At 35.0% G+C, this 13592-nt stretch overlaps 1 protein-coding gene across 1 annotated transcript in view; it reads right to left on the bottom strand.

The window, feature by feature from the left end:
* Positions 1-13592, bottom strand: part of LRRIQ1 (leucine-rich repeats and IQ motif containing 1) — a gene marked incomplete at both ends in the record, with an annotated part of 61023 nt that overhangs the window by 27300 nt on the left and 20131 nt on the right. Inside the window, 6 exon segments of the mRNA XM_009074278.1 lie at positions 580-718; positions 2845-3321; positions 9093-9190; positions 9192-9273; positions 13089-13182; positions 13481-13553. Of these exon segments, the coding sequence (XP_009072526.1) occupies positions 580-718; positions 2845-3321; positions 9093-9190; positions 9192-9273; positions 13089-13182; positions 13481-13553 (963 nt within the window).

Below are 13592 nucleotides of genomic sequence, written 5' to 3'. Positions count from 1 at the left end.
TGGCAGACAAATGCTATATCTGGTTAACAAACTAAAAAAGAGTCACATAGTAGTCTATTCTGCTTAACTGTTATTAGCTCAGTATCTACCATAGGACAGCCTAGGTCATGGTTCTGTTCCCAAGACCAATATGTATGAGGCAGTCCTTGCTTTTGGAGATGGGGAGAGAAGGAAAGAGATGGATATATAGGATGGAAGAGACAGGAGTAGTAGTTAGTTGTATAGATATCAGACATGATGTGTAAGTTATGCAACATCTGTCAGTTTAATAGTGTAGACATACTCCAGTGAGAACAAGGCACAGTATCTCTTAACCATATTATATAATTAAATCAGGGAAAATTAATTCAGGGAATAACTGGGTGAAAAAAAAAGGAAAAATACGCTTCTATAAAACCTTTTGTAAATAAGTCTCTCTTTTAGAAACATCAAGCTTATGTTGATTAAATAAAACAAAAAATGTTTAATCATGAAACTTAATAAAATCCTAAACAAAGATAGATGACCAGTGCACAAAATGAGTAAGATTTTTTTCTTATTAAATTTGCAAAATAAGTGAAGAGAATACCATAAACCAACCTGGATTAGTGTGGCAGCTTCATGCTTCTGTATCAAAGCTTCTGTAAACTGATGATTCTCTGTTTTGTTGCACTCATTTTTCCTCCGAGCATTGTACTGCCGCCAAAAGGACTGGATCACTGATGCTGCCATATGCATTCTCATAGAGAAATAAATACCTTTACAAATGGCATCGCCTTACCAGTACAACTGGATTATCCTATCTACCAAACTGCAACCATAAAACTGCACTGTGCATTGAGACAAATGAAAAGCTCTGCCACTAAACAGCAAATGACAATCCAGATGTGACATATACGTTCAGAAACACTGGAGGATATTCACATCACATTGTTTCTGAAATCCAGTTATCTAAGAGGACTAGCCTCTGCTGCACTCTGTTCCATGTAGATTCACTGGAGAAGAAGAGTCCTCAAAGGAAGGATTAGGACAGAGGGTCCTAATGACTGAATAAACTGCTGGAGAGGTCCAGTTATTTCCACTGCCCATATAACAACAAAAACTAAATTTAAAAAAACCCCACCAAACACTAAAGAGACATAAATGCTGAAGACTGCATGAGACAGATATTTCCAATGGAGCACACAGGAAAACCAAAGTGCAATTTCATCTTTTGCCTGCTTTTATCCTTTGAGACCAACAACCACTGTTTGTATGTGTACATTTTCTAATTTGCTCATTTTTTAACCAAGCACTGATTATAACTATTTAGATTTGTTAGGTGATAGAAATTTCTCAGTATATGTTCAACTAATTTATACTGATGGAGAAAAGGTTTAATGTCTGATTTGCATTATGAATTTACTACCTTTACTATCTTGGAATCCTTTTCTCCACAAAATACTCATTTCAATTGGACAGTGGACTAAAGAAAAGACATTTAAATTTTCCCCAAGCTTTTTATAATTTCTTTCCTTGTGCAGTGCATCTATTTAAATAGTGGAGTACTATACACCAAAAAATAGCCAACCAACCAATCAAAAAAACCCAAACAACACACATCAGAGGTTGAGGCAGAATATATTTTTCCTAAAATGTGTACAAGTTTACAAATCCCCAAAAATAAACTTTGCATCTGTAAAAAGCAGTAGCTGAATTAAAAAAAGCAAACCACAAAAACCCACAAAAATACCCCTCTAATGGTTTGCATTGTTTTGAACAAAATTCTCCAAAACCAGACTTAGATAATACATTTAAAATATTAACTAAAAGCTAAATTTAGTATTAAAAAAGTAATTTTTAAGCATCCATCTTCTGCAGTAGGCTACTGTACTCTTGCTTTCTGCTTGCTGAGAGGTAATAATGAATTGCAGTCTTCCTGCATAATAAATTTTATGACAAATTATTAGTGTTTTAAGTACCTACTAAGTGCTACTGCCCACTTACCCTAAGTCTAAACAGCACAAAGAAGCACACCCACCAAGCCTGCTTCTCAGCATTCTCAAGACACCTATTTTTGAAACTCAATTTTTATGAAATCATAACTGAATTCTTGTCCTTTTACAACAAAAACAATCACGTTCTGTTTTCTTTGACTATATATCCAGAACCCTACAAACCAGCAGCAAATGCATTCCAAAGAGGTAATAAACCAGTCTGTTTCATGCAGGAGAAAATTTGGGGGCACAGAAAAAGTTGAACTGGCCTGTCACCCCTGCCCCTACTTTTAAGAAGCAGGTTTAAGGCATGCTGGAGGAGTACCAAAAGCAGGGCAGGCCTTCAGTCATCACAACAGCAAAAGATTTGTCTAAGGTCAAGGGAGTAGGATGGCAGATTGAAGGAACTTTTCCCTCTTGCCTTCAGAATGGTACTGAGTGTAAAGTCTACACAGGAGAATCTTGAATGTCTAATGAACAGTCTAGCAAAAAAGCCTTACACTCCATTGTAGTTAAACTGCCCCAAAGTTCCTGCAAAACATCCAGCATATGCATTCCTAACACTGTATGTGTCATTGAACGGGTGTCCTAACCTTATCGCAAAAAAAAGAAAGAAAGAAACTATAGAGACCAAGAGAAAGGTTTTTAATTCTCTTACGTACAGTATTTTAAAATTATTTGCAGTAGTTACATATCTATATTTTAACATACCAACTAACAGGATTGTTGTTAATATGGAAGTCTAGTGTGCAACACCTTAATAGAACTCTTTGCCTAATAAGCTTAAAAATATTTTTTCAAGTTCTGTGCCTTTTTTTTAAACAAGAAATCCTTACTCCTACTGTCCACCCAAATAATCTATTCAAAAGCAATCTGACAGATGTCTTACCTTTCTGTATCATTCTCAAACTGCTGAAGATTTCTCCCCATATTACTTGCTACTATCACTGACTGCTGCAGTGCGAGGTGGGCTGACGTGTTATTGTTGCCTTTGCTTGCCCCACTGTAATTAATACAAGATTCAGTGCTCTTCTGCTTTACTCTCTGATCTTCTCTATTTTCCTTTTGGTGCACAGGTATGGAGGAGTTAACGAATGTGGCCTGAATATCGCCAGTAGTAATCCATCTTTTGGAAAGATCCAACAAGACCTGTTTATTTTCTGTCGCACCCATGATAAAGAGGTTATTTTTCTGTAGGCAGCCAGTGGCTGTTTGCTTTAAATGATTTTGAAGTGCTTCTGGTCCACCTCTGTCAGTAATGTTTAGTTCACTGTACTTATGTGCGTATCCATGTTTAATACTACGTTTCATCAACTGATTAAAATACCAGCACTGTCCTTGTGCAGAATCAATAGAAGAGGCAATTCTGAAAATAAGGCAAAAAAAGTTTTGATATGTTTTGGACTGTAAGAATGCTTTTTTAAAAATACATTACGTCTATTATTCTGTAAAATACCTTGCATTTTCAAGTATCCTTACATGTTTCCATATTCCTATAGTAATTACTCTGATTCAAACCCAACCCAGTTTCAGTATTTATAAACATTAATTGCATTTTTCCTTTCTTTTTGACATATTTAAATACAGCTACCTAGATTTCTTATTTTACTCTGACCTTTTTTAAAAAAAAGGTTTTCATACTTTTTAAAATAGCACTAGGTCATGCATTTTACTATTAATTTTCTGTATGGTTAGTGGTATATGATGCCAAAACTTTTAGAGGATTTGAGGCAATTTTGTTGTAAATCCCATAATTGCCTTAATAACCTAATTTTATCTGGAAACTCTGAAAGCTAATATAAAAACAACAGTAATTTTGAAATTTTGATAAGAACTAAAGCAATAAAACTCAAACAGATTCAAACCAACAAACCACGATCTCTAGATAGAATTTAGGAAAGCATGATGAGAATGAATAAGAGCAATATGAACTAATTGTTACAGATTCCGAATGCTGTCTGTACTTTGGATGGTGTTTGCCCATTGTATTAGGTAGCAGGGACTTCTGGAATCATTTATATTTTATCATTTATATTTTACTTTAATAGCACAGATACATGCAGAGGTCTGTAATCAGGTATTAATTTCAGAGGAGCACAAAATCCATTTTAGGTCAGCAATCCAAGAGAAAAAGTAGAAATAAGATCGGTCTTCCTATGAGTCTGGAAAAATCAGGTCTTAAGATAACAGTTAGAATAATAGAATTTTACTTCCTGTTCATCATTGACAAAGGTGAAGCTTTTATAAGGTTTTATTGGGAAAAGATTGTTTACCATTATAATTATATCCCCTAGTGAAGTTCAAATGAGAATTTTTTATATTTTTAAAAACATACAGAATCAGATTTTACAAGAGTATAAAAGATTCCAACTCTTCCTCTGCTAGTGCAACTTCAGTGCTATTGGACAAAATCTGAATGGCTGAATATGAAGCCAAATCCAACACAGTTTAAGTACACAATTCACTGTGCAACAGCTGTTCATTTGATTGTCCATTACACAATATTACTCCTACTCCTGTTAGTTCCACAAATAGGACAATTTCTAAAAATATTTTAACCAATGTATATATTTGCTTGTGGATCTAACATACTATACAGAAATATTAGCAATTTTGTGAACAGGAACTACTTAAAGTATTAGTTAAAAACTTCAGTTAAATACTTTAAATTAGTTGAACTATTAAAAAATATAAATGTGGTACAAGATCAGTACCAAATTTCGACAAAAAGAAAAATACTGTATGAAGACAAAAGAAAAAAATAATAAAAAAGCTCCAAAATAATTTCCACCTTTTGTTCCCCTTTTCTTTCTTTGTTTCTTGAAAAATCAAAATATTGCAGAAAAACCCAGAATGTTTTATATATTGGGCAAAATAAGCTCCTGTGTGAAAAGCATATCCTGTGTATCCTGGTTCATTTTCAAAAAATCCCCAAAACAGCAAGAAAGATAAAAACAAACCACCATAACACTGAACTGAGTAGGGTACTTCTGCATCCTCTCCTTTGACAGGTGCAGGGGTATCTCAAGCAGCCATTTCACCCTTCCAGTGGCTACAAATGTGTCAAGCGGAAATGGGAGGTTGAAGGGAATTGCAAATTCTGACAGGGAGTAAGTGATTTTGTGGTAATAGGGATCATATATTTCTTTTTTTTTTTTTCACAGGGCCTGCTCTTTGGGCAGCTTTTCCGATCAGTGGTTGCAAAATAGAGTCTTGTTGCTGTGGGCATGCACCCTATTTCCCACTGATACATTCCCTGGCAATCCACACCTATACTTTGATTTTGTAGGATTTTCAGGCTGCCCTCTGTATCAATGGCTTTCCTTTTAGGCAGTCAGATCAGTTTAAGTTTCCAGAAACTACAAAGGATGCTGTGGTGACATCCCAGAGGATTATGAGCAATGAAATGGTGTGGTGAACCTCCAAAGCACAAACATATATTAAGATGGGGCCTGAGTATGGATTTTGGGTATCCTACCAATGCACTGTGGCTTTATCAACAGTGTCTCAATAGGACTGCATTCTGGATACCAGAGACATGCTCCTGAAGACTGCTTGTTCAAAACACAGAAAATGGAAAATATGCAGGACTGGTTTACTACTTTAATAGAAACAACACATACAAGAAAAGAAAGAAGACAAAGTAAGAAATATGGCATTAATAAGACTTTTGATACCACAATATTTCCTTTTCAGTTAATGTAAATTGGTCATTTGCCTTTCAGACCTTTTCCAGTATTATAGGTCAAGGGATCTGGTCACACTAAATCTTCCAGAATTACTTCTTGGTTAAGACATGACCAAGGTCTTAAGCATAAATTAGCATCTAGACAAAACAAGAAATGGAAATATCCTGTGGAAGCACCAGTATCCATAGTGTCTGGCTGCTTAGTATGTAATAAAATGTAGATGAATACAGTGGTCTTGCTACAGCAAACTTTTTATGGCTTCCAGCCATAAAAACAGTGCATTCCTTCATGTTCAACGGCTGCCTGGCTACCCACAACATTATTTTCTTCTTAACAAGTGAAAGTAATTTTTGCCGTATGTAAATCTTACATAGCCACTAAGGGTGTACTTCTGTGGCAGTATTAGAAAGGGGTAATAAGTCAGAAGAAGAGATTGTAGCAATGTACAAATGTGCTAGAATAGTGGCCCTGATAGTACCTAAAGACCCAGACGTTATTTTCACAAACAAAGGCTAAGAGCACAAAGCAACCTGCAGCTTTTTTTAACCAAATAGATACCTCTCCATTTGTGCTAGGATTTTCCAGGGGCTTTGAGGAAAGATAAAAGCATTAGAATCAGATTTTAATCTAACTGGAAATTCAAGTCAGGCATGTATTAATGACTGCTACAACTTGAGTCCTCACATCAATCCACATAGAGTATCCATCACTGTCTTGGTTAATTTAGTCCAAACCCTGCTCAGTTTCACATGCAGTGTTTGGGGAGGGAGGAAAGGAAAGAGTAAACCCCCACTGGCACCACCTAGGGAGGCATAAGGATCCATGCACAGGCTGCCTTAACAGATATGGAAAAGGATAAGTTATTCACCCTAAAAGGCCTTTCAGTGGAGTCTAAATCACCCAAAATATTGCTACTTAGAAAGTTCAAGGTGGTGGCAGAATCTTGCTTACAGAGCTGACACATTTTGTATAGAATCTCCTACTGCAATTGCATCTGCAATAACTGCCAGGTTATTCAAAGAATTCAATTTTGTCAGAATGAGACAGTAAGTCTGGAAAAGTCAGCAGAACAAATCTCTCAGAGGCAAAAGGGACTGTGGACAAACAGGACAGTTCTAATCAGCAATAGCAGTTATCTCCTCACCATTGCTGTAAAATCATAAATAATACTCTACCCCTTTGTGTGCTAGTCAAAGTTTTCCTTACTATCATGTTTTTCCCTTTGTGGCTTTACTGTGATTTTCCTAGTTATGATACATGGAATATTCAAACAGTATACCACAATTCATGTGAGTTTTTGTTTGTAATAGTGTGGTAAAATCTAATTTGTCTTCAAGGAAACTTCCATAAACATCATTACTGATGTTAAGTGCAGCTTACCAAAGTCCCTTCCAAAGGCATGAAGAGGTCACTGCTTACATATTCTCTTCTTGCAATAACATTTATGAAATTCCTGTCACTTTCACTGTATTATACATAAAGTACTTATAAAGTTCCATTAGCAAGACATCTGCATATCTGATGAGTGAAAGCAAATTGCTGCAGCCAAGATGTCCTATTATTTTTATATGATTACTCATTACAAGTCAACTGAAAATTATGTGACAGAAAGCATTTATTAGAATAGAAAAATTCAATTTTAAAATATGTTCTATTCTTGATCATGGCAACAACAGCGAAGTTACAGGCAGAAACAGCACAAAGAATGTAACTGGGCAGCAGTGGTGTATGAAACATGGATTAGGGAAGAAAGCAGTGATTACTTTTGGCAGCTTACATACTTGAGGTCGCACCTACAGGGGCTCATAACTTAAGAATATGTGAAACAGACAGAAGTTTGCTCTATTGTTGGCCTGTTCTTTAGCAATGTCACATTAATTCAGTCAAAGTATTGCAATATGTACATATAATAGCTATGCTGTTAAGGCTTATATACAAACAAATTGTTTAGAGTTCTTTTTATGAACTGCAGTTTTCAATGGTTTTCAAATCATCCACAAATTGTACTTGAGTCTAAATAATACATAGAGGGCTTTAACACACAAGAAATTCATTTTAAGACTAAATTTGATACAAGATGCTTCAGTCATGTCAAAGTTACCAATTTAAAAGATTGTGAATGAATTCTCAAAATATTAACCCCCCTACAATCCCTCCTTCTCCCCCTCCTAGCTCTCTCTTCCCCACCCCAACCACACATTCAGGCAAGAAGAGATGTTTACACAAATCTCCTCTTTCCAGTCCTGTTCTTCTCAAACATCTGCAGGCTCTTTCAAACAAAATTTACACAGAATCATAGAAAAATTCTTAATTGAAGAAAGCTCAGGAGATCTCTAGTCCAGACACATGAGTCTTAGAAGCCACCTACACATTATATCTGTCATAGAAAACTGCACTATATAATGTGTCCCAAACTAATTTCAATTAAATTCTTAATGTGAACTTCTTCTCCAATTAGTCTGGTTTGTGAGCTATGAAGATTTATTGCAGCTTAGTAAAATTCAATAATACACCAATGTAATAACCTGTTAGGTAGTAACAGAATAAACAGCTAGATCCTGAAAAAAATGTGGGTACTCTTCCTGAACCAACAAAGTATGCAAGAAGTTCAGACTAAAGCACTGTCAAATGTCACATGCACCACCTGCTCTGGAATAATGTTCAGTACCTGGCAGAATCAAGAAAACTATATTTCTGAACATCAGCAGGACAAGCTGTATATTAGAAAGACTAAAATGATATTGTGAACCTGTTAGGAGATGAAAAGGAACTATGAAAGAAAAAAAACATGCAATATTACCAAGTGCAGAAATATATGAAGTTTGAGCTAGTTAGATATTACAAAGCAATTAAAAGGTGGCAGGTATAAATGACAAATTACCACTTGCATGGTCTATGCTGAATTCACTGGACAACTAATCATATCAGTAATGATAAAGGTAGTAAGTATGACAAAATCAAAGACCTGTAAACAGCTCCATCTGATCTGTTACCTTAAGAGAAAAAAGGTCAACTCTTTTGCAATTATTTAGAATGTGAATAATATACACATGGAAAACAAATTCGGAAAGAAATAGAGCATATTGCATCAGCAGCCAAACCAGATGTAAGGTAAAGCTGGACATCATGTTGTTATACAACCTTCAGGATTTAACCAACTATTCCTGCATACCATGGTACTATGTTCTTTCTATGAATTCATTCAGTTACTACTAACTATAGGTTTTGGACCACCTGTTTTCTCAAAATTAATGAAACAAAAGTCAAGGCCCACCTATTTGAATACCTGTCTGAAACAGACTTTGCACTGAAGTCAATGATTCTAATCTCTTTCTTAACATAATATATTTCCAGGCAAAAAAAGATAAATAAAATTGATAAGACAGAAAGAACTTCACTAGCAATACATGAAAATGTATTTATGAATGCAATTTATATTCACATATACATACTCCAATTCAGAAGCCTTTTTTTCAGTTTAATATATTCTTTCATTTGCACTTGACAAATTTCCAGAAAAGTTCTTAATTCTGATTCTTTCATTTTTTTCAGTTGTGGGTAAAGTTTGATAGGTTAAGATTTCACCGTCAAGAAACTGTAAACTAGGAAGGATCTTACACAAGGAAGACCTTAGGAAAAAAAGTTATAGTTAGTATTAGGAAAAAAATCCTTATGCTAAAACACTAATCTTACGGATACAATCATGTAAGACAGTACATGAAAATAGTTCTCTCTGCATACTTAATAAGACACAGAACTCAGAATAAAATGCAGAGCACAGCAAGACTTCTTAATACTTTGCTTGTATAAAGAACACTGCTGAAATACTGACACCAGGAAGGTCAGTGGCAACACTCTCAACTCACTAGAGCTAGAATTTTACCTACACGAACCTTACCAGGAAAATTTTACACACTTGTGCATAGGCATCTGTAATGCATTTGATTAGCAGGCAACACAGCAAACTATGTCATAAGATTAAGATGCAGCACTGATTTTGTTGACACATCAAAAGATTGAAATTTAAAAACTGCACAAAATACTAGACCTTGTCGATTCTACACCCTTTACCATCTGTGTATACCACATGATATACAGTACAAATGACAGGGAAAAAAGTCCACTTTTGAAATATTGACTTTGGGTCAGTGAAAGGAATGACAGTAGAGATGACATTTCCTTGTCATAAAAAGGACAGTTGGAGCCACTGAGGTAAGCAAAAATATGAATGAGAAACTTATCTAACAATAAAAAAAATAGCTTCATCAATGCAGTCTGGTTTAGGTTATTGTGAAATGTAACCAGCACTGCATCTTTGTTTCACGTATTTCTTATACCATGCCAGATTTGTTGAAAGTTTAAAGACTGCAAAACTATTTAAATCAATACATCAACACTCAATATTTTCATCAAGTCAGTTTTTTTAAGCAACACTTAAGAACTCTTGAAAGAATACTTATTGTAGGCAGTAAATCCTACTATTATTAAAAAAGATAATATTGGTTTCAGAATTTTAGAACCCCCTGACTATTCCCTCTGACGGTAAGGGACTACTACTCTGCTAGACAACATATACTAAGTTTAAAATCAGAGAAAGTTTCTATGACTTGAGTTATAATATTCCAAATAGCTCAATAGAATAGAAGGTTTTTTTGCAAATAGAAAACTTTCCTTCTCTACTGCCCATTAATGAAGATTAGCACTGTCTGAAACACACTTGGAATAAAATGATGGGTTTAGATCAACTGTTCTTGAACACAGAGAGAGAAATACCAAAGCTGATGTTGAATAGTGATACACCAAAAAAGTGCCATATCAAAGTTGATCAATGCTGTGTCTTAGACCGATGGGATCTCGACACTAGTTTTTCCAGCTGGGTTTCTCCTGGTGAAGGGCTGAGTCAATATTTCATTTAGTGAAAACTTCCTGGTGAATATTCTGTCACTTAAGAGGCACTATTAATCATTACAGCATTGAAACATATTCCCTTAGGAGTGCTTAGACTGATCCCAGGGTTTAATTTTTAAAAAGCAATTTCTTACTACTTCACTTTTGTTGGTGTTATAGCTGGCTGGACATGAAAGTACAAAACCAATCGGGAAATTTTACAACTAATTCCTTTGTTGGTATCAAGGGGTTATGTAAAGTTCACTGGAACATATTGCCTGAAGTTACAGTCAATGCTGTATTCAGCAAATCCATATTTTATAGTATTCCATACTTTAAATCCTTTAGACAAATGAATCTCTTGTCTAATCATAAAAGTTCTATTGGGTCAAGCAATCTAAAGTGTCAGTTCTTATAGTTAAATTGAAATTCAGAAAGCTTTCCCCTCCAGGTTACAAGTGAAATAACAGTTCTGTAAAACAGAGATAACTAAAACAATGCAAATGAGAATTTAAAATATTGTCACAATCACTAAGTTTTATTAACCAAATTACCTGCAGGAACCATGAGAGTGCAAATAATTCTGTCCATTAAAAACAAACAAACCAACCAAGAACATATTTGTACAGCTATCTTTCAAACTACATAAACATTTCCAACTAAAAGTTTCAAATAGGTTTTTTTGCCCACTGGAATGCTAATCATAAATTTGTACCAAAAATCTTCAAATGTATGATATAAATGTAAGGGTGGTTTTTGTTGGATTTTTTTTCTCTTAATACAACACACCCTCCAAAACACACATACTCCAAATTATTTTGTTACACTAGGCAATCTAATATAGCACATGTGAAAAGAATTTAACTTAACATTCTTGTGCATCATTGCAGTGTTAAGCCTCACCTTTAACTGACTTGAAATCATACAACAATTTTGTTGATACGTCCAAGTTGCTAAGCTTAAAAAAATTCGTATTTTTCTAATTAAAGAATCTGTCACTTCTACACTAAATCCATAATTAAAGTCCAACTGCTGTGTCTCATTTCATTTTCTCAGACATCTTATTATGTTAACACTTTCCTAGGTAAATACTTGATTTCCTTAGCCGAAAGAATTGGTAATGATTTAAATTCTTACTGATTAAATGCTTCTTTGTACATTTAATGGATTTATAGTCAGAGCTCACTAGTAGACACTCTACCATTTTAACACATTACATATATTCTGGAACATCACCTAAAAGTCTAAAATTGCATTTCCAACTTGTAATTCAGTTCTTGAAGGCTGTGGACTAGAAAGTAGTAATTCTAAGGAAGATGAAAGAACACATTAAATTAAAAACATTACTGTACTTTTGCTGAGCAATTCTCTCAGACAGATTTAAGTCTTAATGACACTGGCCCACGTATGGGGTTTCCGATCACGGAATTCTTAAGAAACCAGGGGACTTATACTGGTGACTGGTGCTACATCCAGTTGGCAGCCAGTCACTAGTGGGGTTTCCCAAAGCTCAGTATTGGCACCAGTCCTGTTTAATATCTTTATTGATGATCTGGATGAGAGGATCACGCATACCCTCAGTGAGTTCACAGATGATACTAAGTTGAGTGCAAGCATTGATCTGCTGAAGGGTAGGAGGGCTCTGCAGAAGAATCTGGACAGGTTGGATCAGTGGGCCAAGGCCAATGGTATCAAGTTCAATGAGGCTAAGTGCCACGTCCTACACTTGGGTCACAACAACCCCATGCAGTGCTACAGGCTGAGGGAAGAGTGGTTTGGGAATCAGCACAGTGGAAAACAACATGGAAGTGCTGGTCAACAAATGGCTGAACATGAGCCAGCAGTGTGCTCAGGTGGTCAAGAAGGCCAATGGCATCTTGATGTATATCAAAGATAGTGCCAGTAGGACTAAGGCAGTGATCGTCCCCCTGCACTTGACACTGATGAGGGCACAACTCGAGTATACTGTGTCTAACATACAAAACAATATATAAAAACCCTATCCATGTACAATTTTATTCCTATGGTTTACAATCGTATCATAACTATTCATTTCAGAGAGTCTGGTAACTGCATATCATTTCATATGTCATGCTTCCTTTCTACCCTATCCATTTTTATATACATATCATAGTCTCTAGGACCAGCTCTTGGATTTTTTCCGGATCTTTATTTCAGCATTGTACACCACTGAAGGGCAAAGAACAGCATTGCTTTTACATCTCTTCATAATTATAAGAGCTATTAATTTTTGATGTTAAGATAAGGAATTCTAAGAACAAGAAAAAGGCTAATCTTCAACTACTAAGGAAATATCAACCATTTCTTCTGGTATTTCTTAGCCTAATTATTTTCCTTTAAAAGATGCTTTCAAGGATTCCTTCATACATTTATTATAGACACTTCCCCTTCTCTAGCTATGTGCAGTGCGAACCCGTCACAACAGCAATATGGTTCATATAGTGTGATAGTGTTTCTACTATATTACTAAGGTATATACACCAATTTTTTGGTTGATTTTGATTTTCTGGTTTAGAAAAATAGTTTATTTTCTTACCTCCAGTTTCTTTCTTGGAGAAAAGGATTTCCACTGATTGACAACTCCTTTAGTTTATGACAGCCACTTAACCATGTAAGGACATCTTTAAGGTCTCTATTTTAGTAGGAAGAAAACTAAATATAAATTTGAATGCAGAACTATATTACTTCTCATAAAATCTTACATGAAAGTAAAACATACTGACACCACAAAGTCATAAAAGCTATACTGCTACCTCTACAGTATAGTAATAATTAATATACATAACATTCTAGCTTGGAAAATATTTGTATGTTTTCTGTGTAAATGTCTCTTATAAACACATGCAAACAATCCCATTCAAATCACTTTATAATTTAATTAAGAAGTTCTTCTTTGGATGGGGCTTTATATTTTTTTACACAACTCACCTGACAAGCAGTTATATTTGATATCCAGCCTTTCCAAAGATACAAAAGAATTTAAAGGCACAAACTCAGTTATCTAAAAATATAACAGAAAATTTTTTTAAATTAGATCAAA

Source organism: Acanthisitta chloris, unplaced genomic scaffold, assembly GCF_000695815.1.
Source record: "Acanthisitta chloris isolate BGI_N310 unplaced genomic scaffold, ASM69581v1 scaffold3585, whole genome shotgun sequence".
NCBI lineage: Eukaryota > Metazoa > Chordata > Aves > Passeriformes > Acanthisittidae > Acanthisitta > Acanthisitta chloris.
The sequence above is the reverse complement of the archived record's forward strand: the minus strand, read 5'-3'. Positions and strand labels throughout refer to the sequence as shown.